We start from the raw sequence: 27909 nt of genomic DNA on the forward strand, positions 1-27909 counted from the left end.
GGCTTTGAATTCTTCCACCCGCCAACATTGAAAACGACCGATTTTAACTCTTGACAATTATGTTAGTACCATGGAGTTAAATTGATAACATTGGAGGAAAGTATGGGATAGAACTATAATCGTATCATTTCAATGTTGTGCTCTGAGCCCCCAGATATACATATATGTATATATAGGCTAGACGAACAACATACATTGAAGAGATGTATGTATATCGCATGATAAGGATCAGACAGGGCAAAATAAGGTATTCATAGTCACGGAAAGGCCTAGTCTTATGAATGTAACCTTTCTATGTAGAGGTCTGCAAATGAACCAGTATAAATATACTCAAGTGCTGCGAGTAATTGGCATAAAAACAAGGTGAACATAGTCCATAGTCGCGATCATGTATTTGATATGTATGAGTACTCCAACCAGTGATCGATTAAACATGCTTATACAATACCCCGTTTCAATGTGCCGGCCTCGACATGAACTGTCCCTCCATGAAGCAGAAAGTGGTCACGATTATAATTTCATCCTCTCAAGTGCTTAAGTCTCCTTATATATCAAAAATTCACAACATCCTTTGCTTAGAACCCCTCAGCTAGAACACTCAAGCATCCGAATGCTTATCCCCGACATGAAGAGTATTAAGCACAGTTTGAAGATCCTTAGCCTCGAGACTCCGCTTGACAGGATTGGCTGCCTGGAACACCTCGTCGAGCTCTTCCAAGGTCCTGCCTTTCGTCTCCGGCCAAAAGAAGTAGATGAAAACCACCTCAAACAGATCCCAGCCGATAAAGACAATATAAAAGTAATATTTAATGTTCTCAAAAGCCGGACCGGAGCCGTACTGGATGATGGCAGAGGCACAGGCTGTGAAGAACTGAGCCAGGGCCTTTCCCTTCGCACGTGTGTTGGTGTCGAGACACTCAACAACGTACATAGGAGACAACGGAGTCCACGCGAACGAGAATGTAATACCGAAGAGGTAAATAAATGCAATGCTTGCATTCGCTGTTGACCCTTGTTCTGGGTGCTCAGCTGCGATCTTCGAAAGAGGCGTCAAAATGGCGAGAAAGGCGATGCAGAGTATGAGACTGCTCATGAGGAGTGGACGTCTACCGGCCTTGTCAAGGAAAATTGTTCCTGTGACCGAAGCAACGAAGCAGAGAGGTGCATTGATACCATTAAGCAGAAGCTTCCGGCTCTCTGAGGTGATACCTGCGTTCTCGAGCATGACGGGAAGATAATAGCTGGTGGATGAGTTGCCAGACCATTGACCGAATAAAGCCATCGAGAGAACACAGATTAGGCGATGCCGGTGAGATCTAGTCTTCCACAACTCTCGGTAGTCCCACCACTTCTTATCCGATCCCTCCGTTGAGATCTGGAGCTCCATTTCGGCCATCTGAAGCTTGACGAAGGGGTGCTCCGGGCTACCTTCGCCGTGATACCTTGCAAGAACATTCCGTGCTGATTCGGTTCGGCCATGGCTCACGAGCCATCGAGGGGACTCAGGTAAGAACCAGACGGCCAGATAAATGATGCCACTTGCGATAAATTGGCAGTACAGAGGGGTGCGCCATCCATCCGGCTGGCTTTTCGTTCCGTATACCACCCAGGCCGCAACAATAGATCCGATATACCTGGACAAAAATGAGTGATGGGGGTTTGGGTTTTAGTTGGGTTTCTTCACTCACCAGAAACAATTATAAAGGCCGGACAGAGGACCACGCCAGGCGGGATGGGCCATCTCACCAACATATACCGGTCCATTGACGTTGACAAAGCAGACGCCGAATCCTAGGACGAAACGCCCACCTAAAAACATTCCATGATTGATTGCTCGAGAGGCAATCACTGTCCCAAGCATGATGATGATTGCACCAACGAACATACCAGCTCGTCTTCCCCAGCGATCACTAACGGGGCCAACAAATGGGACCGCACACGCAGTACCTGTAATATTTGATTAGAGGCTTGCGTTCATATCCAGATGAAACTGAACATACCTATGCTGTATATGGCGAATATGATACCGGTGCTGGAGGACGCGCTTACCCTGAAATATTGTAAGTCAGGCCACACAAGCGGTATCGGCAATGGAGGAACTCACATATGGAAATAGTCTTGGTAAGAAGTCATGGCATTGATTCCACTGGTTTCACCCATTAGTTGAGATCATCATCGCCATGTGAGGAAGCGTTACTTACCCCATGACAGCACCGTCGAAGCCGTTCACCGTCGCACAGAGGTATCCAATCAACAAGCAACCATACAAGCGAATCATGCTCAGGGTCCAAAGCGAGGGCTTCAAGTTCCCAACATCATTGGCCAATTCAGCAGCCTCGTCAACATCGACTTGAACAGGTGAGCTAGAATGCTCAGCATGCTGGGCGCCTTTCCCTATTTCCCAGATCTTTGCCATTATGAATGATAAGGATGGGTGCACATGTGGTCGAATAACTTGACTACAGCATGAAGTTCTCGGCAGGATATATATATACATAGGCAAGGCCATCCATCTCCAGAACTGCAGTCCCCACCCCCGCGTCACGAGGAATACACTTAAGGGCTGGAATCCGGGGGTTTCAAAGCCGATCAACATGACAGAATTTCAAATGTTCTTTGTGGCGCCACTGAACCTTCTTTGAAGGTCCTATTTCTCCGCGGAGAAATTCACAACCGAACGACACATGTCGCTGACGGAAGCTGCGGTTCGACTCTAGACCTCTTGTGGATCTTAAATTAAACTCTTCTTGTCATCGGCGTTTGAGTCCATCGGAATCTATCCATGAATGCCCATTGATGGCCAAGTACGCCAACGGGACGTGTATACTATGTATAATGTACTGTCCTTGTACAGCGTTTGTAAGGAAATTTGGGACACAAAGTCCGCCAATATCGAGAATTTGAAAAGCTAAAAAGAAATAAAAAGGAATAAAAAAGTCTAGAAGGAGTATCAGGGCATGTATTTGTAGACATCACATCTGCGCTTTCATGTACCTCAATCCATCACATGTGCACCGTATAGGAATCACTTGGGGGTTTCGTCCCGCCGCGACTCGGCTGTCTTCTCGCCCAATTGCCTCATCTCGACCAGGACATCAGACGACTTTGAATCAAATCGGGACAAAATATCTAGAAGACGCGTAAATAAATGGTTCGCACGTACTCGGATATGCCCGTCCTCCACTTGATCCAGGACCTCAAGAAGGATACTACCGACGAGACGAATTCTTTCGACCTAAACCGTCAATTTAGCGAATGAGCATCTTGAGGGTCAATGCTTCTTTGCTCACTGTCGGTTCTCCTTTCACTAACAAAAAGACAAATGGAATATCATCCAGAGTTTGAACCACATCTTGAATCATCCCGATTTTTGTCATTTGGAAGGTCACAGGCTGGTTGTTTAACCCCATGATATCGCATAGTTCAGAACCAATGCACTGCTGTAGAATAACCAATCGTAGACACTGGAATGATACCTGAATCGTACACCTTTGAACCCAAAATGCTGTCTTGTGAAACTGGACCGCATCCCCGTCATTGGGAGAGAATATCAGATGAGAGGCCTGTAGCCAATATGGAAGGTCGTCCATGATACCCAAAAATTCCATGTATGCTTGTGAAAACCGTGACTTTTCGGCGTCACTTACCTCTCTTTTGCATTTCCTCATATCAGACACCAACGCGGCTGCCGTCGACCAAAGACGAGGGATAAGATGGAAGGAAAGTAGCATGCGTTCCTCAAACACTACGTCATACCACCCGGTGGTAGTATCGAACTGAGGGACGACTGGTTTTCTCCCTGGGGGGCATATGGTTGATTCCTCGTTATATAGCAGCTGATGTAGATGGAAGGGGCGACTGCGCAAACACAACGATGCCTGATCAGCTGCATATATTTGCCAGTAGATATGGCGTAGCAATTGGCCCTCAAGGGGATCGTGCGATTGGAGAACGTCTTCCCTATAAAGACGCATGTTTGTGATGAAAAGCGCCGCTTGACCAAGAATGTGGTAAGTCAACCTCGTTTTGCCGGTGATGTTCTGTAAGGCAGTGGTATGAAAGATGCGCGTGACGATTGAAGATGAATTCGGGTTCTCTACATCGTAGTCCTCAAACAGTCTCAGCATTTCGCGTGATGCATCAAGACATGGCTTCGCGATCAAATGCCGATACGGTAATAGGGAGATTGGTATTACCGACGCGACCGACGCGCATAATCCACTTAGAAGGGCAAACGCCCGCATATGCGCCACCTCCTCTTCGGTTGTGAGCGCGGCGAATAGCCTCGTGCTGGCACCAGAAAAGAAGGTGGTCGCATACTCCCGCAGAGTGGGCTCATGCACGATCGGAGCCGTGGGAAACGTGTACTGCATGTAAAGATGGATGCAGCGGTCCACAATGTTCAATGGCACCGATGAGGGTGCCACAGAGCTCATTGAGCGTAGCAAGCGATCCCTGATGTTCTGTGCGGACAGGGCTGCGGAAGTCTCCTCGATTCCAGCCAATTGTGACAATGGCATGTCTCCTTGCTCTCCGGGAGGTGAAATCGCTGTATTCCCTGCGGGACTGGGATTCCCCCATAACGAATCCAGAAGATTGTTGTCTAATACAGGCGCCGCGTTCCATCTTTCTGATGATGGCCTTTGGGCACTTTTGGGTCCCCGCTTTTTGGGGAGTGTCGTATAGTGGCATGCGAGCCCAGAAGTCCGGCAATTTGCACAAATTTCCAGCGCCTGTTGCCAGGTTAGTTCGATCTGGGGCAAAGAGACTCCGCACTCACATCGCATTTGACCTTTCGACGCCGACAGGGATCGCATGCACGGATTGCCGCTAGACGCCGCCGCGGGGGTGTCATTTCGAGAAATCCCCCGGGGGGCAACAGAAGATGGAAAGAAGTGGAGGGAAATTCCGCGGGAAAATATGTGATTTCCCCACAAATACACCACCGCCCATCCTCCACACTTTCATTCCATACCCCGCAGTCAGCAAGCAGCGGTGGTTGGACGGCACCCTATGGCGTAAGTATAATATTTCGAGATCTTGGGACAATCTTCAACGACCTCTATTCTTGGAAGATTGACAAGCACTAAGAATGCCCGGCTTAAGATCACAGGCACCAAGTAATGGCGTAAGTCCGTATATGGAAAGAAAAATCAAAATTGTCTATTGTAATTTCACACACCCAGGTAGCAAACGGTTTATTTACAATGATAGCCTTCTACGTTCGATGAAAGTATCTCGCAAATAATATCCCGAATTCTTTGTCGTCCGCTCCAAAGTCTCAAAATCCACATGCACAATGCCAAAGCGAGGCCCATAACCAGCAGACCATTCTGCATAGACGCGTGTATGTTAGCCCGATATAATTATTCTGTGTGATTTTCAGGAAACGTACCGTAGTTATCCATCAAACTCCACGCATAGTATCCATCAACGGCAATCCCATCCTCGTAGATAGCACGAGAAATCGCATCTAGGTACAAGCCAAAGTACCACTGTCGAAATTTATCATCCACGGCCGTGGAGACATCGTCCTCGCCTGGACAAGGACACCCATTCTCCGTGACAATAATAGGCAGTTGGTACCGCTTCCAGATCCAATTCAGCAACTTTCGAAAGCCTTCTGGAGCAACCCGAAGCCAAGCCACGCCCGAGACCGGCCCGATCTCTTTACCCTCGCTGTTCATGGACAGCTCCTCCGTGTTGCCAGTCCAGTCATCATCAGCCGGCGGATCAGATAGCGCACGGACGTACTTGGTGGAGTAGTGATTCATTCCATAGTATGTGTTGACCGGCGCAGCTCGCTGGAGGAGCTCGGATTGCTTGGCTGTGAACGCAGGGAGGCGGGCCCCCAAGTAGGTGCGCATGGCAGCAGGGTAGTCTTTCCCCAGGAAAACGGGGTCCCCAAACCAGGCAATGTAAAAGAGCAATCGGCGCTCGGCGGCTTCCTGATCTTGGCTACTCGCTTGATCATACGGTTCGTAATAATGCCCGTTCAGTACGATGGAGATCTCTCCCTTTTGGGACTCACGGAATGTATTTGCGTACATCAGCGCGACTGTGGCGTGGGAGAGAATGATAGTGTGTCCAACAATCCAGGGCTCTGTTTTCGTGTCGGTGCCGACCTCACGGCAGTGTCCTGGAGCCAGAGTTCCATTGAGGTGGGCAAATATGGAAATGATATACGGTTCGTTGAATGTCACCCATTTCCGAACGCGATCTCCAAATCGGCTGAAACATAGATGCGCGTAGTTTTCAAAGTCGGCCTGGAATTCCTCGGTGTTGAGAAAGGCTCCATATCGGTCGTATATTGCCTGAGGCACATCCCAGTGGTAGAGGGTCACCACGGGTGCAATGTTATGGGCCAACAATTCATCGATCAGATTGCTGTAGAATGCAATGCCTTGCTCATTGATTGGGTCGTTGCGACCCCCCAGTGGAATGATGCGGGACCACGCAATCGAGAAACGGTACACATCCACCCCCAGGGAGGCCATCAACTTGATGTCAGCTGTGGTTCTGTGGTAGTGGTCGCAGGTAATATCTGCATTCTGTCCGTTGGTGCGAGAAGGGCTCAGGTGGGAGAACGTATCCCAAATGGATGGACCTTTCCCATCTTGGCTGGCACCGCCTTCAATCTGATATGCCGCTGTAGCGGTTCCCCATTGAAAGTGTTGCGGCAATGGAAGTGCTTCCACTTCCGGATAAAATGCGGGCTTGTCGTGGGTTGCAACTATATCGCCGGCACTAAACATACCAGCCTCTTGAGACATGTCGAGCGTTTAATCAAGGATAGAGAAACGACACGACCTGGGGATACTTAACAAGTACTTTTGTATTTGCAAACGCCTACCTAGATATACGGGACACCTGATCATTCCCCACGGAACTCAAGAACTCAAGCCGGATGCCGACCTACAACCGACCGGGAGTCTCCACATCGCGTGTAAGGAACAAGGAACAAGCCCTGGTTCGGATCTTTGGCCAGTGATCGTTCTTCAAAGATTCCGCGGGGAAGTTGTGTAAACCGGGGAAATTCAGAATCACAGATTGTCCACGGACCTTCCCGGTAGCGTCAACCGGTCTTTTCTTCCATTGGTTGATCCATTGAAATCCGCGGTGGAACAGCAAACAGCGGCAGAAAAGGGAATACGCGTATGCACGGCCCTCAACCGAAACCGGAGGCGAATACGCTTGTATAGTCTGGACTCTGCACATACTGGTCGCCAATCATGCAGTCCGGCCAAGCCCCCTCTTCGATTGGGCTTTCTGGGGCAAAGTCTGTCAAGAAAACATCACGATTTCGATCGGCGTGCAGGAATTGAGGTATAAAGGCGTGGTCTTGCTGCTACATTCTTCAAAATGGATCGGAGACTGTCACCCAACATCCCCATATGTATTTCTCCATCTTTTTCCTGGGAGCCTTGCTCACACCAGTTGTCCAAGCAAGCCCATCCCCCCAGGAAAACCTATACCCAGTGACGAAGCCTGCGAGCAAACATGAGCCCATCAAGGTGATCGAGCTCCCCCTGCCTCCCGTCACCCTCAATGAGACCGAGGGCGGATGTACCGGACAGGTGAACCCGCATGGCACTGGATGTATTGGGGCGAACTCCTCCAATTTGCTGAGCGGGAACTTTCTTCCGGACGGGAATCATGTAACAGCTTCCTTGGTGTTCACTGGGGCACCGGCCTCCCCTGATCCAAGAAGTATCTATACCGGCCTTAATCTCATCATTGTTCGTACGAATGGAACGCTGTTCCCCAATGGCGACGCTTGGAAATGTATCACCTGTGGCGTACCGGCGAATCAACAATATGGGTTCACATCGTCTATGGACTACCAGTATCCCCAAGCGTTCACAGATGGTACTCGAGTTTTGGCGGGAAGTTATATCATCGACTGCGGGAGTGCCCAGCTGGCTAGCCCCCAGTGTACTCCGGACAAGGTCCACATCTATCCACTCCGATGGAATACTTCCCCCACTGACTCGGGGGCTGGGGGGTCCATTCGTGAACTTCGAAAACACCCTGACGATGTTCACCTGACTTTTAACGCTCTCTCTTACTCGGGTTCCACCGCATCCCAGTATGCGTATTTTGCACGGTTGCAATTCAACCCTGCACCTACGAGCGGGACACCTCTCACACCGCGATACGACCTGGTCAATGTGACTGGGTTGTACTCTCCCGAGGCTACGTCAACGTTCTCCTTCACGGGAAAGAACGTAACAATCAATGATCAGGCCATCGCCGTAGGCGAGGCCCGGGGCCTGAATGGACTGGGTGACGAGGTTCAGTACCTTGGATCCTCGGCAGAATCTTGCAACATTGACATATTCGACGTCAACCTGAAGAATGGAAAAGTTGCTCGAATGACATACGGCCCTGAGTATGTTGACCCGTTTGATATAAGCCCGGATGGGAAATGGGCCGTTATAATGGACACTACAACTACCAATCGCATGATGTTTTTGTCAGGAATGAGGGGCATCCCACCTCTTATTGATTCACTTGTTACTGCTGCGATCGCATCCATCCGGAACAATGGCGGACGGCGGTTCTTTGTGCCATGGGTTTACGATCGCGAAGTTCCATACGTCAATTCCGACCGTAGCTATGAAGGCCAGCAGGTCAATGCTGCCGGTGATGGGAGCCCGGGCAGTGTGAATGATCCTTTTTGGAACGGAGGCGCTGATCCTCGATGGTCTCCGGATGGTACCAAGATTGCATATTTCCAACTGCTTACCGTAGCCCCGGACTGCGGGGGAGCAATCCATTAACATGCCCAGTATCCACTGCCTCGGGTGGCCGCACCGCTCGGCTCATGCTAGCCACTCTCACTAGCCGTAAGCCTCTGAAAATCACCAAGGTCCTGCCCGTCTCCGATACTATACCTTGGGGCTCTCCATATGTCCCAGGTAGCACAGCACCGGCAGCATTAAGCCTTTCATATGGCAACTTCACTTTAGCTGGTAAAGTGAGCGGCTATGCTGATGTGACCTTCACTGCCAACAGCCTTGGGACTGCACTGGAGACAGTCGCCGTCACGTACCACAACTACTCTGACAATGGCGAAAACTTTATTGCAGGCAGCGAGAGAGTGACTGCTTTGTACCCCAACGCTACGCTTACTCATGTAGACTGGATCTCCAACCTATCAGATGTTGCTGGGATTAGCAAGAGTACGAAAGTCACTAGCCCCGGTGGGTTCCATTTCGAAATTGACATTGAGCAAAACAAGTTTTATGCAAATGGTACCTTAACAACTACTGTTGATGGCGTGATTTATCGACAGCCTTGTAATGGGTGTTGAGACACGGGGAATATATATGCAGCGAAACTCGGAGACATGATCATGCAAAAGCTTTATGCTTCATGTCAGCTGGTTAAATGTGGTGAGCTCTACAAATCGTCTCTTGATGTAAATATTTGAAGCTAAGATTCTCTGGTTATCAGAAGGATCCAAGTAAATATCCTAAGCTGTGTCCATAAGGATTCCGGATTGCGCTTTTTATCGCGTACATAGTCGGCAGTTATAATGAACCTACGTATTTTTGAAAATGTTAACCTTGGGCACAATCTGATCAATGGGCTTCTTGTTCAGCCTGCTGGTCGGTAGGACATTAGAATGACAATTGTGCACTTTTTATACATTCATCTACGGCAAGATAGCACTTGAGAACATGGAGCTTTGTCATATATAGGATTAAATGGACAGCGCACGTACGTGTTGTCAGATCCACAAGGATCTGGGAGAAACGAATGGTAATGAGGAGGTGAAGAAAGGGCAATTGTATGGCATTCTTCTTCACTAAGCGGGATGGAGAGGGGAAAGAAGGAAGGAAGAAGGAAGGAAGGAAAGGAGAGAGAAGCTCTCACTTCCCTGGACTAACTACCAACCCTAACCCTCTCGCACAAAACTAACACACACACACAAAACCCACATGCGCTGAAGCATGCTTAGGAGCGGACCATGTGCCCAGAATGGGTCATATGGTTCACTTCTCCTAACACGTGTTACCCATAAACTATGACAAAATCTTATGTGGGTACCAGGTTCTAATACTTCTCAGATCATTTATTCAAATCTCAGATTGAACAACCAGGCCCACAAGACAGAATCACTTATAAGCTCCAGGAATATGAATCAGTCGTTAGATTATCTCTCTCGCGTATAACCCTTCGATTTCGGACCCCTGGAGTTAATGGCTAGTAACATAAAAGATTATGACGTCCATTAAACATAAATTCGCTATGAGTCTATGACTAGTCTAGCGGATTCATCCATAGATGATTATTAATTTTGATACATATCTGATTTTCAAATGAAACTTACTTTGTGCTTAATTAGCATCAAGGAGCTGATGGAAAGGATGGAATACAAGAATCGGGGTCGATCAACAAACAGTTTCATGAAAGATGGGCAAAAATAATCTTTGTTCATATTTGAGAATAACTCTAGTTTCATATTATTTTCTCTTGACTTCATAATCCTCATCTTGTCGATCATATTCTATATTTACTATTTGCGAGGGCCTGGAAACTCAAAGCGGTCATGAGTATGTGGATGACGCGCTAACTAGTAAGACTATAAATATGCCACAGTCTATTACATGTATTAAATGTACAAGAGCGTCTAGATTTTTGCAAAGCCTAACTTTGCGTTCAAACCTTGGGCCCGAAGCCCAACCCCCGTCCCAGAATGGCCACCGCGAAAGCCTATTCTAGCAGGCCTGCCGTTCATAATCCTGCTCAGTCAACAGTCATATGATTGTATTTCACCCTGCTACTAGTCATATCTAGCTAAAAGGGCGCTATATAGAATCTGTATGTTTGTTTGAATATATAGGCTAGTTTTTAGTCTAATCTGAATCCTGATCAGTGGAAAATAGGGAACCAGTTGGCAGTTACCAGATAAAGAAGCAGAATTGTAATTTCAACGACTAGATATGGACGGAACTCCTTGAATTTGTTTGAACTTTTTCAGTTAAAATATTTTCAGAAACAAATTGTATCTATATTGATTAAACATATATCATATATTGATCATTGATAGTTCCTGGAGACTGAATATTACTCGTTCGGGTGGTTAGTTGCTTTAATGGCTTATCTAAGCATGCCAAGAAGGGACCCCCTATCATACCATGTACTACATAGACGATTGAACGATCCCATTGGCTAACTGCCTTGATTTAAGCACGATTTGTACCGACAGATTAACTATGATCAAGTAGGTCCTACTAATAATTACCAGTGGTTACCAGGGAGCTGACCGAGTCACCCTGTCATCTTTGCCCCTAAAACTCGAATAGCGGGGTGGTCTTCAGAGTTCAACGCCGGACTTCCCGAGAGCTTTCCCTTGATTCTATTCAAATGCCTTCTATGACATCAACACTTTCGTACGCCGTCAGTTTCTTGTTGGGGTTAATTTGGAGAAACGCTTTAAACTTATAGGATTGTGAAAGGATTAAATGATATATTTCGCTCGTTAACCTTTCATCTATAAGCGCAGTATTGATTCTGTTGGTGAGAGTGCTAAACCCGATGGCTTTGTATAAGATGGCGCAATAAGACAGGCTCAAACTCCATTCACCTGGTTAATACTAACTTTCTGTATTTTGGTAGTCAAAATGTTCTGGGTCTTTCCATTTCTTATCTAGAGTTCTACTGCCGGCTCGGCACCGAAAATAGTCTTTTTAAGGTCAACGTGCTCTGAGTCTACGCATCCTATAACTTGAAACCATTCTGCAATTGGTTCAAAACGAGCCCTGTACAACCATTCGGCAGAAATTTTGAATATCCATTTCCCTTTTCTCAATTTATGTATCCCACCGGACCTACGGATTTGGAGAGTATTAGCTCACTCAAAAGCTATCGAAGTTTCGAGATTTCAAGACCAGAGCTTGACAACAACAACAACAACAACGACAATCATGATGCAAGACCGAATATTCCGGGGCAGAAAGGAACCCCAAAAGTTAAATCGCCATCACGGCCACATTCTTTACCGGATTTGACACGCGAGCATGAAGATTTGACGGGAGAGACTATCAATAAAAATACGGCGCCATCGGATGGTCAACCGACAGAGAAAATGGAGACCCCTTGTAGTGGGAAGAAACCGCCTAGTGAGAGCTCACAAAGTCAAGAGCCTTTGGGTCTATGTGAGAAAGCGGCTCGTGAGCCAGAGCACTCGACCCAACAGATATCAGTGGCCCACCAAAAGAACAAAAAACATTCGATTGCGAAGAAAGCCAAGACTTTAGCCACCCGCCTATTCCACCCATTATTTCTATTTCACGCCGAGCGAGCCGAAGGTGATCCCAACGTGTTGGATCCAGATGACCCCGAGAATGAAAACCTCCCAGCCAGTGTGGAAGCTCAGCAGCTGGTACGGGGACTAGTTTATAATCCGCCAAACGAGCGATCCACTACTCGTCAGCAATTACAACAGCCATTAGAACGCGGACCATCGAACTGTGAAAGTGAGGGGGGGATTTTGGCTCAATTGCTTAAGCTCTACGGAAGCGTGGATGTCCCGATGAACGATACAAAATCACACAAAAAGGGCTTCTCGGCAGCCAGAACACCAAATACCCCCTCTGGATGGAGAACACCAGGCAAGGCAGTTCACTGGAAGCCGAAACCAAGATGGCTTGAAGAGGAAGGGACATCAATGAATACGACAGTGAATGATGGCGCCTGTCCAAGCAGAAACAGTCCTGCTAATTTGAAAGAGACGCCCAATGCTACTCTTGACTGGGGAGGCGAGCACAGAGAACATGACATACGGCTAGAGGATGAGATCCGTGTGACGGTTCAGATTGCCGACATTATATCTCGTCGAAGATACATTATCCAGCTCTGCAAGGCTCTCATCATGTTTGGGGCTCCGATGCATCGGCTGGAGGAGCACATGCAGAAGACCGCATCCGTCCTTGAAATGGACTGTCAATTTCTCTACGTCCCAGGATGTATGATAATGTCTTTTGATGATCCGACCACGCGGACGACGGAGGTAAAGTTGGTGCGAGTAGCACAAGGCATTGATCTAGGGCTCCTAGCCGACACCCATGATGTCTACAAGAATGTGATCCACGACGCAATGGGAATTGAAGAGGCTAGAACAGAGCTGGACAGGATCACTACCAGCAAGCCTCGGTTTAATAAATGGATCATCGTGATGGTTTACGGAATAGCTTCTGCTATGGTCGGCCCCTTCGCTTTCAACGCTCGACCGATCGATATGCCAATCATTTTCTTCAACGGGGCCCTTCTAGGAATCCTGCAACATGTACTTGCTCCACGATCCGTGCTATACTCTAATATATTTGAGGTAACTGCGTCTGTTCTCACCTCATTTGTTGCCCGTGGGTTAGGGAGCATTCAGTTTACCACACATGATGGAAACCGGGAACATCTATTCTGCTTCTCAGCAGTTGCCCAGTCATCGGTTGCGTTGATTCTACCGGGATATACTGTGCTCAGCAGTAGCCTAGAGCTTCAATCACATCAGCTTGTTGCTGGATCCATTCGGATGGTGTATGCTATCATCTACTCTCTTTTCCTCGGTTATGGAATTACCGTGGGCTTCACGATATATGGGTTGATCGACCCCGGAGCCACTTCTGTCATCACATGTCCAACTAGAGGAGTATGGGGTAACGAATACTTACAACGATTTCCATTCGTGGCGGCATTCGTATTATGTTTATTGGTGGTCAACCAAGGTCGATGGAAGCAGGCACCAGTCATGTTGTTCATCGCGGAGTCAGGTTATATTGTTACTTATTTTGTAACACAACGCATCGGTACCAGCTCGCAAGTCGCCAATACTGTTGGTGCCTTCACCATCGGTATGCTAGGCAATCTTTATAGTCGAGTATGGCATGGCCATGCGGCGACTTCTATCTTACCGGGCATCTTCGTTCTCGTGCCGTCGGGTCTAGCAGCCTCGGGGCCTCTCATTAGTGGTATCAAATCTGCCGATGAGACACGGTCTAATATATCCAGTGCGATTATTCACAATAGCTCTTCGGTATACTCCATGGAAGCTTCCCAGGTCTACACCGCGGATTTAGGGCTCGGCATGGTGGAGGTATCGATTGGGATCACTGTAGGGCTCTTTATTGCAGCCCTGGCAATCTATCCATTCGGAAAAAGGCGAAGTGGATTATTCAGCTTTTAGGTTCTTTTTGGATTCTTTATTTTAAGATTACCGAGCTCATCCTGGGGGTCAAAACTTCTCAAAAGCCCATTAAAAATCAGGCAATATTGACCTATGAGCTTTCTACGAATGAGTGGTAAGAAGAGACAAATCTCATGAGAATGAATCAAATCCAATTGATTGGAAAATGATTAACGCCTTCCTGTAGCGAGCCCATATGACATTGTTTCTTATACAGCTGACATAAGATCCATACGGTTAGTTAATCACTGATAGGATGATGGGGACAATCTAAATAAGGAGGGCTGCACGTGATAGTACTAGTGTGTTGCATTTTATTGATGTAGCTTACTCAGGCCGCTCACTAGGCTCAGCTCAGACTGAGTGAGCAAATCAGGGCGCTCAGATCAGGATCAGTGAGTGGATCGGACCGCTCAGGTGAGTATCAGGTGATGCTCAGTGAGCAGATCAGTGCGCTTATGTAATGCTCACTGATCGGATCAGGGAGCTCAGAGGCGTGCTCAGTTTTACTCGGTGAGCAAAAAGCGGCAAGGACTGAGCACAAATCCGGAAGTGGAAAGTCAAGAGTTGGGAGTGGAAATCCAGTACGTAGGTGCATCCATGAATATACATAGTAGTGTGCGCATTGATGTCATTCAATGTTTTGAACCAACTAGACGCCCATAGCCATCTTGAAATCGAACCTTGGAAGCATAAAATCACATAATAAGGCATTGAGCTCGGTGGCAATTGTCCAGACTCATACCCTCACAAGTTTGATTTGTGACCTCCCCCGGTTGACGTTTGACCCCTTCAATTTGGATATTCTGTTCTCCTTCGGCGTGCCACCATCGAAGACGTTGAATCTTAATGCTCTGGATTTCGTAAAGGTCAATTTCCCACTTGCCTCCACTCACAGCAACAACAGTCTCAGCTCCCGGGAAATGAAAATCGGGAAGATAAATCTCCGTTGGGGCGTCGGATGCGGTGGCTTGCTTCGCTGTTAAAGACATGGTGAACTTGCATTTTTGAAGGTCGAAGACGTGACTCCCCAAAGTCCCACTAACATAGATTGGACTCGGGCGAATGAATGCCTCCGCGGCACGGTAGCCCTTGGGTTGTGTGGGTTCCTCACTTGAGATCGATGGAGATGCTAAAGCACCCTTGAGATTCCGTGGTCCTACCTCAGACTCACTACTGCCAGAATGACTTTCTGAGTATGCAGGTGACTGTGGGTTGAGCGACCGGCTACCGATTCCGGTCGGGAGCTCCAGGTCATCATTGGAATAGATGGACAAATCCTCTCCATTCCACTGGTCTCCCCATTCGTGGTTGTTCTCGGTTGCATAAACCCAAAGGGTAAATCCATTGCTAGTGCTGCCTTCAATAGCGAAGTGGTTGGCGTCCATGGCACTTGTTTGACTGCTGTAATCCCCCGTTTGATAGGCGTGTTTCTCATCCATGTCGTATGGAATACCAATCTCCGTGAAGACCATCGGGTGGTCACCCATATATTTCAAACTTTCGTCACGAAGGAACTTGAGTTGATCGCGAAGACAGTTACGAATGGCTGTTTCGCCAAGTTTGACAGCAAAGGCCGGGGCCCAGTATTTCCCTCGAAGAACACCGATGACGTCGACATTGTAGAGTCGGTTCCTATTAAAATTAGACACATGATGGTTTTGTATAGGGTCACGTGGATTTCATGCACACACCAATGCTTTGTAATAAGGGTCAGGCCATCATAGAAGTGGACCGCATGTATCATGTTTGGGTCATCATCAATTGTTCCTTTCAGATCCGGTGGGACTTCCATCACCGGCGGTTGACACAGCATGATAGCTCTCGGCCAGATCTTGCGGATCGCATCTCTGTATGCACGATAGTGAGCCAAGAAATATGTGTTGGTGAATTTCTCGTAGTCCAGCCTTTCTCCCGTCGTAGGTACCTTGGAAAAGTAGTCCTTTTGTAGTAGAGTGTCTGTTGACGGATCCCACACTCCATGCTGGGCCCAAATGCATTTACCAAGCTTCCAACCTTCGTCTCGCTGCCATCCATATTTGCTGTCATCATAGTCAGCGTCTAACCATGCTTTTACCCCCTCTGGATCAACAAGCTCTCTGCCTGTTTGATGGGGTCCAAAACTACCAAAAGCCCAAGTTGTTTGCTCGCAGGCTCGCCCAGAACCAGTTAGAATTGCCTGGAAAGCTGTGGGTGATGTTCCAAGCTGTAGTTGTTGCTCAGGCGGTATCACAGAGATATCCTGCACCCCTATTAAACCGCGGTGTGGTTCATTCATACTTTCCCAACCAATAACCACATCATGTTCGAGATCACCAGCTTCGTGGATTGCCTTTGCGAAATAGCTACAGGCAGCGATGAAATGATTCTGAAGGTAGTCCTGGATGTTCACGCCGTCGATTATGGCCTTAGGCGCAAAGTCTCGCCCAGCCCAAAAGAGCGTGAACATTGTTTGACACACCAGTCGAGTATAGTTCGTGCTCCAGATCATCTTTGGAAACTCAGCCGGATTGTCAAATGTATTGTGAACAAGAGCTGCTTGGGTATCCTTGAAGCTCTTAGGATCAAACCCAGCCGCATAGAGCGTCCACATGGGTGCTCCGGAGCCCCCAGATAGCCGCGACCACTTTTCACAGTTAGTCACAAGCTGCTTGTTTGATTGATTTACTGAGACTTACCACATCCTGATGAGGGTCCATGAAGACATAAAACTCATATTTCTTGGCTATCTTCAGGACCTGGATAGTGAAATCAATCCATTCATCGTCATATATACCTGGTCCGGCATGCTCAATGGCTTCCCAAGTGAAGATGTACCTGATCGTGTTATAGCCCCATTTGCGCAGCCGTTTGAAATGTAAATGCGAGTCTTCGAGAGAAAATGGTCTTCCGATGAACGATACATCATCCGCATCGAAAAATTTGTCTGATTGGAATGATGGGATATCCGGCGTCTTGGGGTATTTGGCGTCGCCAGCCACATTAATGCCCCTGAGTACAATCTCTCGACCCTGCGTATCACGAAACGACTTCCCATCGACATGAAGGCGCAAGGAGCCCATCTTTGGAGGCTGGATATCAACAGGTGGTAGAGAGGACAAAGGAGTGGAATTTGTACTTTGAATCAAAGTCTACCAACTCAGTATAGGAATCGGCTGACGGAAAAGATAGCAGGTGAGCTCAGCTAGCTCTGGCATAGATCTGCAGCACAAAAAAGCCACGGTCGGGCAAGCCTACCTGTTGGCCGAGAGTATAACAAGCAACAGGCACCGATACGGTTATCAATAAGGTTTCCTTCCCACTGGGCAGTTCTAGGCAAGTGGAGCAAAATCAAGGGAAGAGACGATAGTGTCACAGAGCGAGATAGACTAAGGAGACAAGGGAATCAAGCGGTGAAGCTGAGGATGGGGTAGGTGCTCATGCGGGACATGGATGATGGGGGACCCGGGCCCGGGGTTGGTATATCTGCCTGATAACTGATAAGGGGTGACGTACTATCGATAACAACTTGAAAAGTACACACACCTACTCCACTCACTGCAACCACGCGCTCGTACCACTCCCTGAAACCACGCACCCACTCCCTTCACTGTTTGTACGCACGCACGCGTGCGTACTCTATTTCTCACTGAAACCACGCACCTTTTCTACTACCTGCAACCACACACCTGATCCACTCCCTGTAACCACGCATCCAACCCTGTACGCACACGCGCGCGCTCCACTCATTGCAACCACGCACCCACTTTGCTTGCTGTACGCACGCGCACGTGACATACCTGAATATCGATTGCACCTCACCCCGCTCCTTTCATGAGCTCCAACCGACAATGTCGAACAAAGCTGCTTTAAAAGCTATACGAGCTGCTCTTGATGCCAGAAAGTTTGACATTGCGTGTGAGAAGGCCGAAGATTTGGTGAAGGAAGATGCTAAAGATTATTATGCGTACGTCAAGAGTCAAGACCTATAACAACACGTGCAATTGATGATTAAAGCTCACCTCTTTCCCCCCCCCCATCCACAGCAATGTATATCTAGGCGTCGCAAACGATAAACTACGAAAGTCAAAAGATGCCGAACAAGCATATTTGGCTGCAACTCGCATCAAGCCTGAGGAAGGTGTCGCTTGGCAAGGATTGATCGGCTTGTACGATAAGCTGGGCAGTGCAAAGCTCGATGCTTACCATGATGCGGCTCTTGCCCTCGGACTGATTTTTGCCGAGCGTCAGGGTAAAGTCGACTTGTGCCAAGAAGTGATAAACAAATACATCTCGCTTGCTAAAAGGAGTGGTTCGATTGCCCAGAAGAAGAAAAGCCTGGAAATACAACTCCCAACCTCCCCGGTCTACGATATTCTTGAAGGACGGCTGCACCATCCCTCTCTGACCTACCTCCGCTTGATTGAACTCGCCGAACCCGAAGAAAAGGAATACATCAACCGAGAAATTGGTGAGCGCAGAACCCGCCTTGGGGCACGGATCGAGAAAGTTACCATGGAAGTCAAACGGGAAGCCTTCAAAAACAGTGAACTGGCCAAGCTGTATGCAGGCATGATCCAATGGTCGAACGACGATGCAGTTCGGCGCCAGTGCGAGGAAAAGCTTCTCCAACGAGCATACGATGAGCTTGAGGTCATTCCTGTGAAAGCAAAGCGGTCGAAACGAAACGAAATCATCAAAGCTGCACAGGACATGGTCATCATCAAACATCCTTTTGAGCTTGCGTGGAAGATCGTGTTGGAGTGGAAGGATATTACCGATTACTCGGAATGGGACGTAGGTGTTGTAAGAGAGTTCGTCGAGTTCTTCCCTGAGACGGGGCTAGCCAAGGTTCTGAGAGGTTTCCTAGCCAGTGACCTCTCACCATTCCCTCCGGAGGAGACAACCCAAACAGATAAAGAACCGACCGGTGCTTCGAGTTCTGACATCATGTCGGTGTCCCTGATGGTTGAGGGCCTTGATTTGGCTCGTTCCTCAGTCGTTGCGCACCGGATTATGGCTGATGTCTATTTCTCCATGGGTGAACATGCAAGTACAGTGGAGGTTGCTCGGAAGGGTCTCCTCAATGTCCAAGAACTTGATAAACTTACCACTCTGAGTCTGGCCAATACAGAAGATTCCTTGAACATCAAACTTGCCAATTCTCTCATATCCCACCAGTCTCCGCGGCACCATCCGGAGGCCAAGAAAATTTTCGAAGAAATCCTCCAGCGAAAACCAACTTCTACAAACTGCCTTCTGGGTATTGGGCTGATCTCGAAGGTCGACGAAAATTACCCAGAAGCTGCGGATTTCTTAGAGCGTGCCTTGAAGCGTGATCCATCGAACATCTTGGTTCAAGGTGAACTTTTCTGGTGCAAAGCACTTACCGGTGATCTTGAAACAGGTCTTAATGGCCTCCAGGAGACACTGGAACGCTTCGAGAAAGAGAAAGAACCAAACACCGAATTTAGGAGTGAACTTCACTACCGCATCGGATACTGTCAGTGGGAGTTAGACCAATCTCCGGCTGCGAGGAAGAACCGCAAAGGGGCATACGCTAGCTTCCTTTCATCTATTCAACTAAACATGAACTTTGCGCCGGCATATACGAGCCTCGGTCTCTACTACGCAGATTACAAGGGCGATAAGACTAGAGCTCGTCGGTGTTTCCACAAAGCGTTTGAATTGTCGCTATCAGAGATCGAAGCAGCTGAGCGCCTTGCCAGAGGGTTCGCTGACCAAAAGGAGTGGGACCTGGTTGAGGCCATTTCACAGCGAGTCGTAGACTCAGGCAAGGCTAAACCTGCCCCTGGCTCAAAGCGTAAGGGCTACAGTTGGCCATTTGCGGCACTTGGTACCGTACAAATCAACAAGCAGCAATACTCAAAGAGCATAGTCTCCTTTCAAGCTGCTTTGCGAATCTCAGCTACTGACTATCACTCCTGGGTGGGTTTAGCGGAGAGCTATCACCACTCTGGTCGATACATCGCTGCGACCAAGGCTTTTGAGCACGCGAAGGCATTAGAAGAGACTTTGTCGAGCGAAGAAAAGAAGCACATTTGGTTTGCAAGATACATGCTGGCCAACGTGAAATGTGAGCTTGGGGAGTACGACGCTGCCATCACTGACTACGAAGACATCTTGAGCACGAGACCCAGTGATGTTGGTACCACAGTTGCCTTGCTTCAGGCACTGGCAGAGAGCTCGTGGAAGAGTCTGCACTCCGGTTTATTCAACGATGCAGCAGAACTTGCGAATAAGACTATTCAAGTCGCGCACTCACTAGCAACAGTTCGCATTAATATTTTCAACCTGTGGAAAGCAGTAGGCGACGCCTGTGCAACTTTCTCCTACATCAAGAAAAAAGCGGACAAAATGTGCTTGACTACTTGCATAAACTTGTTGAACGCTCAACTTGATCCGGCGGCGCTGGATATCATGTCCGAGGTGGATGGCGTGGGCCACGAGTGGCTTGAATCCAGTAGCGAAAGCGCCGTTTCATCAGATACTTGTATCTACATGGCCATTCTTGCTTATAAACGCGCTATGCATGTTTCGGCCAATGATCAACATGCCCAGGCCGTCGGATGGTACAATCTTGGTTGGGCGGAATTCCGTGCATACCGAACTGTGCAGCCGGAGTATGGAAATAAGGAAAAGAAGTCTCGCAATTTTCTCAAAGCGGCAATGCAGTGTTTCAAGAAGGCTATTGAACTGGAGGCTGGCAACTCGGAGTTCTGGAACGCGCTTGGTGTGGTCACAACGAGCTTAAGTCCCAAGGTTGCCCAGCACTCGTTCGTGCGCAGCTTACATTTGAACGAGCGTAGTGCACAGGTGTGGACCAATCTTGGTGCACTCTATCTTCTGCACAACGATTATTCACTGGCAAACGAGGCTTTCACCCGTGGTCAGTCTATTGATCCGGATTATTCACAAGCGTGGGTTGGCCAAGGATTCGTCGCACTTCTCTTTGGTGAGGCTAGAGAGGCACGAGGCCTCTTTGCACATGCATTCGATATCTCGAATTCATTTGATATGCTTCCCAAGCGCCAATACTCTTTGACTCTATTCGACCACCTCCTTTCCGACTTCTCTGTTTCCAACGAAGTCTCCCAACTGATCCAGCCATTCTTTGCGCTGCATCAACTTTGTATCCAGGATCCCTTCGACCTGCCATTCATGCACATTTCTGCCCTTTTGGCCGAGAGAATGGGCGAGACAGCCGATGCTGAGTCTAGTCTGGAAATGGTGTGTACGGGCATGGAAGCCGAGTACGAAGAATCCGAGTCATTGGAATCGCTCTCGAATTTTGCTCAAGCCAATGCGGATTTTGCTCGCGTTCTTCTTGCACGCCATGAGTATGAGCAAGCGGCGGATAAGGCCGAAACTGCACTGTCACTTTCAGGCGAAGAAGATGCCAGTGGTTTTGATCCTGAAGCTCGGACCAAGCTTCGCCTGTCTGCCCACCTGACGGCTGGTTTGGCATACTACTTTACACAGTCCATGGACCGTGCCATCGACATGTTCCGTGATGCTTTGGCCGAAGCTACCAATACCCGGGATGTTCCCGATGTGGTTTGTCTCCTCGTCCAAGTACTATGGGCCCAGGGTGGCAAGGAAGAGAAAGAGGTCGCTCGTCAGCAGCTTGACGATTGTATCAAGGAACACCCAGATCATATTGGTATTATTAGCCTTTTCGGAGCCATTACGATAGTAGACGGGGACAGGGCTTGTATTGAGGCACTTGAGTCCGATCTGCGAAAGAACTTCAGTCGGGATGACATCGACATGCACGATCAAGCCAAACTTCTCAAGCTTCTGGCTGCAATCTCAGCCCAGGGATTGAACAAAGATGCTGCTTCTCTTCTCCCTCAGCCCTTGCGACAGATCAAAGAAGCCACCTCAGCCATCATGATGTGTCCTGGCCAGCCACAGGGCTGGTTGGAGCTTGCTGAGGTGTCGGAATCCGCGCATCCAGCTGAAATGGCCATCAGCCGAGCTTTACGTTGCGCTCCTCCGCATGGCAATATTGACGCCACTGATCTCAGCATGGCGTACGCCCAAACTGGCAAGCTTGGGGATGCTTTCAGATCCATCATGTTCTCTCCGTGGAGACAGGATGGCTGGGAAAGCTTGAACTGTGCTCTGAAGGATTGGGCATGATCAGCACTTTTCGGGAGAAAACCCGTAGAGTACACTGCATAACTAGATTTGCATTTCCAATATAAACGTACCTTTTAGTAAAACCAAGTCCAGCCCCCAAAGAAACATACGGCATAGCCTTGCGATATATTGCTTGTAGAAAGTATCCATGGATGACTTGACCCTGTTTATTGAGTATCCTCCACTTGCATAGACGCAATTCTCTCAAGCAACCTGGACTTTCTCCCTTCCTTCCACGGCCTATCTAGCAACTCGATTTTCCCACCGAGTAGAGTAGCGCACCCAGGATCCAGAAGGATAATCCCCCTCGCAACTGTCGCGCCTCGTAGTAAGAACTTTGCTCCAATAGCCAGCTTTTCTAGCGAAACACCATCTATTCGCTTCATCTCGACTCCAACAGCCCTGGTCCCAGCCGCATCTTGAAGAATTAATCGATGCGGCCCAGAACCACTACTCCCCGACGCGCCTGGATTTGTCCCCGATCCATTGTTTGCCGCGGCCTCAGCAGCATCCTCACCCACATTGACTGTGCGCACAATTTCACGTCCTCGAATCGATTCACCGCGCTCCACTCGCTCGATTGCTTCGACTTGGCTCCAAAGACTAGTGCCTATGTCTTCAATATCGAGGACCTGTACTGGGATGGGACCTTGAAGGCGTCGTTCTTGTATTTTTGGATCTGAAGTATCGAGGGGAAACAGAGAGGTGGGGTTGTTGGAAAGGGATTCGCGGAAGTCGGAGGCGAGGACGCGAAATAGAGCTGTCTTGGTGAGTGTGGAGGCGGGGATGTTGCGCTGTGCGCTAGAGGAACTTATGAAGCTGCTGAGCCATGCCGGGGAAATGCAGAGGCCCGTGGAGCTCTGAACGTGAGCGATTATCTGTTCGGCTGTAGACATGATCAGTCGACGCTGATATAAAAAGTAAAAAGCAATGTTGGTGGAGGAGAGTTGGAGTAAAAAGTGAAAGTTGGAGCAAGGAAACAAAGAAGCTCGGACCACCGCTTAAAGCCAGTTGACCTGGTCTCTCGCGACAACTCCGCAACTCTCCGCTACCAGCTCAACAAACATAAACACACAATGTCTACGATATCCTCCCCGCGCCCGTCCATTGCGTCTTCGCGAGCAGTCTCACCTGCGCCGCCATCATCCCGTCCGTCCCTCGATACTCTCAATACAAACGTCGGTGGCGGTCTCAGTGCCTCTTCCACCCCATCCACTGCCCGCGCTATTTCACCGAATCCCCGACGGAATCGCTCAGCTTTGCGAGACTACTATAATCTTAAGCCCCCGGGTGCCGACTCGTCTAGCCCTGGACCTACCTCTCGATCTCGCAGTGTCCCAAGAAACACCGATGCCGGGGATATTTCGAACCCGACGTCTTTGACCTCAGGGACAGAGCTCGACAATGCCGACTTTGATCCACAACGCTACGTGGAGCATTTGCTATCTACCTCATCACTATCCACTATTCTTAAGGCGGAGAATACCCTCGTCGGCGATATCCGTACCCTTGACGGAGAGCGCAAGGCGCTCGTCTACGACAACTACTCTAAATTGATTCGTGCTGTTGAGACAATCGGCAAAATGCGGAAGAGTATGGACGATCGAGGTGCACCGTTAACAATGACCAAAACTTTGGGTCCGGCCATTGCGTTCGTGGCTGAGACGGCTGGCGGCCTAATTAAGGAGGGTGAGGAGCAGCGAAAACGAATTAAAGAGGCACGGGCCAATGAGCCAGCGCCGGAGAAGAAAGCCGAGAAGGAGACTGTGAAGTGGGTGCTTGCAGCCCCTGAGCGACTAGGGGCTCTTCTGGACAATGGGCGGCGGGAGGATGCGGAGAATGATTGGAAGGAGGTTCAGCGACTGCTTGACGCCTGGGGTCAGGTTAAGGGTGTTGCTCAAATCCGCGAGTCCTGCAACAAAGTCATGAGCCAGAGCCAAGACGATTGAATAAGCTGCAGTGAAGGTTCGGCCATGATAATCGCCGTTTGAAGGCCCCAGACATCATGTGCAATCGTTCCTTTGAGCAACCACCCATCCAGGTCTAAGGACTCACGTCGCTCGACGCGGAGATGGCCCATGTCGGACATTTGTCGCTCTATATACGGGCTAGACATGCAGTGCCTTGGGCTACATGCCACGCGGCCGTACAGAAGCAGATATTATTTTGTTTTTATAGATACCCAAGCAATTCGAGCAATCGTACTAATAGACCAAACATGCCATCATCAATCATAAAATTCGTACCATATCAATAGTATTTAAGAAGCATATGCAGTTCTCACATGCCGAAATCCCGACTTGAAAACATACTTGCCTTGAGCCCGTACTCATTCTTCGAATTGATGTTGAGCAATGTAAAAGCATCACACTTGTAATAAATCGGTCCTGTCGCCGCCGGCTCAAAAATGCCCTCATTGAGCAACATCCTCAAGACCTTCTTCACGTTCTCTTTATCCGCAAAATTCTCCGTGTATACACATATCAACCGGCTCTTTTCAGACCCAGACCCATCCCCCGCCGCAACCTTTGCATCCGCCTGGACCTTACCAGTATCGAGCGCCGTAACCAGAGTCTCCCACGTTGAATCCACTTTCTTCACTGGTGGGAACAACATCCATTTGCCAGCAGTCACACCAGTCTCATGCGCAAGCGCTAATATATTTTGCTCCAGATCGCGGCGAATCGGATTGAGCTTGCGTGTCAATGCAGCTGTAGTCTTGGCACCAGACTTGTCATGCGCGGCTCGTAATTCAGAGAGCGTTTCTTCAAATCCGTGGAGGAGCTCGGTTCCTTTCTGGAGGAAACTTGGCTCGTCGCGCTTTTTGAGGCTGTTGGTTAGATTTGAGCTCCCGCGTGCCCAAATCCAGGGTTGGCCTCGTGGGAGGACTGTTCTTGATGGTGGCAGTCGAGCAAGGAAGCTGGCAAGGGATTCTGTGGCGCCGCGTTTGTTACGGGGGAGTCGTGCGGGTGGATCGCTTGCATCTACGTCGGGCATGGGAGTGTCTGGGTCTGGTGATGCTTTTCCTAGGGCCGGAGGTGCGAGTAGCTCGTTCTGCATGGTTGAGAGTAGCTTTGAGTGATACTGTGACCAGTATGGCTCGGGATCGTAGGTGGCTACCTGCTCTTCAAGTCGCGCTTGTTCGTCGTCGTCGCCTGGATGGAGGAAACATTAGAGCTGTCGGATTTGGCAGCTTTATTGGAGCTTACCGTAGAAACTGGACTCGTCCGAGAATATCTCAGAGAGATCTGTGGTGCTGCTAGTCATTTTAATAAGATGGAGAATCGAGATCACAGGTGTAAGAGATGGATAAGAGCTTGTCTTATCGGTGCGGGGAAACTATGTGGTTTGTGGAGCATAAACAACATCTACATGTATGACATTATGACATACTTTCCCTCTCAATAATATTCAATGTTGACCTTAAAGTGAGGGTTTGAAATGTACGAGGTACAGACTACCCTACATTGATATTGTGATATCCATTCATCAGATTATGAACATGATTGCCGATCCTGCATGATCCGGCATGATTCTCACTCGTCACATTCAGCCGTGGCGGGCTGAAGCTGAAGCCAAGCGGGCAAACCATCGATTGGCGGGGACCCACCGATCTACAATCGGGCATTCAGAATAATCTCCTGAATGTGTATCACCCAGTTATTTGTACTAGAACGAAACAAAAGAGCCTTACTATGGTGAGCAGGAAACAAAACAGATGGTTGTATGACGATGCATCGCCATGCATACCTACTACTATCTACGTATGAATCAGTAAGGAAGGGGGGTGTTACATCACTGATTTCTGCTGCGAACTCGGGGACTTCTGTCCATGGAGTCGATCTGCATGACGCGTTCGGTTCCTGTCGCCTGCATGAACTATCATCTTTGTACACTGTGGCACTCGACCTTTCCTCTCAGAGAAAGGATTGGCATCATTATAGTTCGACTATGTCTTATGAGGGGGAAGCTGCATGAGCAAATTGCAAGGAGTGATATGAAGGCGAACTTGCACGGACAAGTCGTGAGGGATGATGCAAAGCCCGGTTTTTGGTGGTATAAATACTTTGCGCAACAAGCTGTCCAAAATTGTCTCTCTACAGTCCGACGTTCTTCAGGTTCATTGAACCAAAGGCAACATGTTACAGTTTCGGACTTCTCTGTGGCTTCTTAGCCTGCTCTCAGCTCGCCTAGCCTTTTCCTTGATTGTCCCACAAGAAATACTGGATGATCAAAATGCCCAATCCGAGCTCTCTGGCGAAGATTTCTCATTGAATGCGACTGAAATCACAGAGTACGAAGTTTCGGCTCTTGATGCTCGCTCGTGTGAGAATTGGGACCCAGAAGAATGGGACTACGATGTCGCGATCATTGGCGGCGGCCCTGCTGGCTTGGCCGCGTCCATGTCCCTTGGCCGGGTAGCCCGCACATCAGTCATGTATGACTCGGAGGAATATCGTAATGAGAGAACTCGTTACATGCACGATGTTCTCGGTCAGGATGGTAAATCTTCCAGTCCCTCTCCACTCTTCTTCATTTTAACCTGCGACTAAAATACTATGCGTGTTCAGGTCAAGTTCCTCTGAAATTCCGGATTGCCGCTCGTGGCCAGATCGATGAACACTACAGCGATTACTCTTTCCGTGCGACTCGGGGGAGCAAAGTAACTGCCATTCAGCCTCTTACCAAAGGCTTCCGTATCTACGATAGCAAAGGGGGCAAAATCCTTGCTCGGAAGGTTATATTGGCTACTGGAATCAAGGACGTTCTGCCAAATAAGCCAGGGTTTGCGGATGCTTTTGGCAGGGGCTTGTTCTGGTGTCCCTGGTGTGATGGATTTGACTACAAGGGACGCCCAATGGTGGTTATTGGTCAGCCTGGTAAATTTGCTAGTGCCATCGGCTCCGCGCTGAACTTGAGAAAACTGACGACAAACATTAAAATTGTTGTCGGCGGTACCCTCACCGAGGCTGATAAGAAGGCTGCGGAAGAGAGATGGCCTGGGTGGGATACTGTTATACAAAAGACATATGGCATTCCGGTCTATCAAGTCGATGTGACGAAGATTGAGAGAACTGCCAAAGGAAATGAACCTGGTGATGACGAATACAAACTCACCCTGAGTGGCGCGCCGTCGACTCTCGTCACTCATGGCATCATGATCAGTGCCGAGACTACGCAGACATCCAGCTTGCACAAGCAATTGCATCTGCAGATGGATGGAAAGTCCATTAAAGTTCAACCTAACATGGAGACCAGCGTTGGCGGAATTTACGCTGTCGGTGATGCCAATAACGATGGCAGCACTAACGCCTACCATGCTATGTGGAGTGCCAAGCGTGCTGTTGTCAATGCCCACGGTAAGATTTGGCCCTGTCATGAAAATCGAACCAATGCTGATGAAAACAGTTGCCATATCCAAGGAGGAATATCTTGAAGCTGCACCTGCTGCCATGGTGGCTTCAATGGGCGGTGACGAGGACTACTATCAACGCCAGATTGAAGAGTTGCACTGGATGATTGGAAATGATGTGGAAGAGCTCTACAAGGCACTTGGTGGTTAATCACTGATA

At 48.7% G+C, this 27909-nt stretch overlaps 12 protein-coding genes across 12 annotated transcripts; 6 read left to right on the forward strand and 6 right to left on the reverse strand.

Annotated features, from left to right (window-relative positions):
• Window positions 1-598: 598 nt before the first annotated feature.
• N7466_005742 (sugar porter family MFS transporter) lies at window positions 599-2416 on the reverse strand (the record flags this gene model as incomplete). The annotated part of the gene is made up of 5 exons (XM_057165139.1): window positions 599-1634; window positions 1689-1947; window positions 2001-2050; window positions 2105-2146; window positions 2202-2416. 5 exons carry the CDS (start codon window positions 2414-2416, stop codon window positions 599-601), a joined length of 1602 nt encoding a protein of 533 aa, XP_057020738.1.
• A 609-nt stretch (window positions 2417-3025) lies between these two features.
• On the reverse strand, window positions 3026-4855 carry N7466_005743 (transcription factor domain-containing protein; the record flags this gene model as incomplete). Its single annotated transcript, XM_057165140.1, has 3 exons — window positions 3026-3235; window positions 3291-4733; window positions 4781-4855. The coding sequence occupies 3 exons, from the start codon at window positions 4853-4855 to the stop codon at window positions 3026-3028; spliced, it is 1728 nt and encodes a 575-aa protein (XP_057020739.1).
• Window positions 4856-5202: 347 nt separating this feature from the next.
• N7466_005744 (glycoside hydrolase family 1 protein) lies at window positions 5203-6773 on the reverse strand (the record flags this gene model as incomplete). Its single annotated transcript, XM_057165141.1, has 2 exons — window positions 5203-5333; window positions 5396-6773. 2 exons carry the CDS (start codon window positions 6771-6773, stop codon window positions 5203-5205), a joined length of 1509 nt encoding a protein of 502 aa, XP_057020740.1.
• Window positions 6774-7394: 621 nt separating this feature from the next.
• N7466_005745 (uncharacterized protein) lies at window positions 7395-8783 on the forward strand (the record flags this gene model as incomplete). Its single annotated transcript, XM_057165142.1, has 1 exon — window positions 7395-8783. The coding sequence occupies one exon, from the start codon at window positions 7395-7397 to the stop codon at window positions 8781-8783; it is 1389 nt and encodes a 462-aa protein (XP_057020741.1).
• Window positions 8784-8827: 44 nt separating this feature from the next.
• Window positions 8828-9316, forward strand: N7466_005746 (uncharacterized protein; the record flags this gene model as incomplete). The annotated part of the gene is made up of 1 exon (XM_057165143.1): window positions 8828-9316. One exon carries the CDS (start codon window positions 8828-8830, stop codon window positions 9314-9316), a length of 489 nt encoding a protein of 162 aa, XP_057020742.1.
• A 2508-nt stretch (window positions 9317-11824) lies between these two features.
• On the forward strand, window positions 11825-14191 carry N7466_005747 (threonine/serine exporter family protein; the record flags this gene model as incomplete). The annotated part of the gene is made up of 1 exon (XM_057165144.1): window positions 11825-14191. The coding sequence occupies one exon, from the start codon at window positions 11825-11827 to the stop codon at window positions 14189-14191; it is 2367 nt and encodes a 788-aa protein (XP_057020743.1).
• Window positions 14192-14889: 698 nt separating this feature from the next.
• On the reverse strand, window positions 14890-17253 carry N7466_005748 (sterylglucosidase 1; the record flags this gene model as incomplete). The annotated part of the gene is made up of 3 exons (XM_057165145.1): window positions 14890-15826; window positions 15886-16817; window positions 16870-17253. The coding sequence occupies 3 exons, from the start codon at window positions 17251-17253 to the stop codon at window positions 14890-14892; spliced, it is 2253 nt and encodes a 750-aa protein (XP_057020744.1).
• A 768-nt stretch (window positions 17254-18021) lies between these two features.
• On the forward strand, window positions 18022-22336 carry N7466_005749 (SKI complex subunit tetratricopeptide repeat protein SKI3; the record flags this gene model as incomplete). Its single annotated transcript, XM_057165146.1, has 2 exons — window positions 18022-18137; window positions 18217-22336. 2 exons carry the CDS (start codon window positions 18022-18024, stop codon window positions 22334-22336), a joined length of 4236 nt encoding a protein of 1411 aa, XP_057020745.1.
• Window positions 22337-22503: 167 nt separating this feature from the next.
• N7466_005750 (OB fold domain-containing protein) lies at window positions 22504-23232 on the reverse strand (the record flags this gene model as incomplete). The annotated part of the gene is made up of 1 exon (XM_057165147.1): window positions 22504-23232. One exon carries the CDS (start codon window positions 23230-23232, stop codon window positions 22504-22506), a length of 729 nt encoding a protein of 242 aa, XP_057020746.1.
• Window positions 23233-23412: 180 nt separating this feature from the next.
• Window positions 23413-24285, forward strand: N7466_005751 (COG1/VPS51 family protein; the record flags this gene model as incomplete). Its single annotated transcript, XM_057165148.1, has 1 exon — window positions 23413-24285. The coding sequence occupies one exon, from the start codon at window positions 23413-23415 to the stop codon at window positions 24283-24285; it is 873 nt and encodes a 290-aa protein (XP_057020747.1).
• Window positions 24286-24616: 331 nt separating this feature from the next.
• N7466_005752 (DUF1917 domain-containing protein) lies at window positions 24617-25603 on the reverse strand (the record flags this gene model as incomplete). Its single annotated transcript, XM_057165149.1, has 2 exons — window positions 24617-25491; window positions 25546-25603. 2 exons carry the CDS (start codon window positions 25601-25603, stop codon window positions 24617-24619), a joined length of 933 nt encoding a protein of 310 aa, XP_057020748.1.
• An 872-nt stretch (window positions 25604-26475) lies between these two features.
• On the forward strand, window positions 26476-27900 carry N7466_005753 (NAD(P)/FAD-dependent oxidoreductase; the record flags this gene model as incomplete). Its single annotated transcript, XM_057165150.1, has 3 exons — window positions 26476-26839; window positions 26908-27696; window positions 27746-27900. 3 exons carry the CDS (start codon window positions 26476-26478, stop codon window positions 27898-27900), a joined length of 1308 nt encoding a protein of 435 aa, XP_057020749.1.
• Between the last annotated feature and the right edge of the window lie 9 nt (window positions 27901-27909).

Source organism: Penicillium verhagenii, assembly GCF_028828195.1.
Source record: "Penicillium verhagenii strain IBT 33310 chromosome Unknown utg000006l_segment0_segment0, whole genome shotgun sequence".
NCBI lineage: Eukaryota > Fungi > Ascomycota > Eurotiomycetes > Eurotiales > Aspergillaceae > Penicillium > Penicillium verhagenii.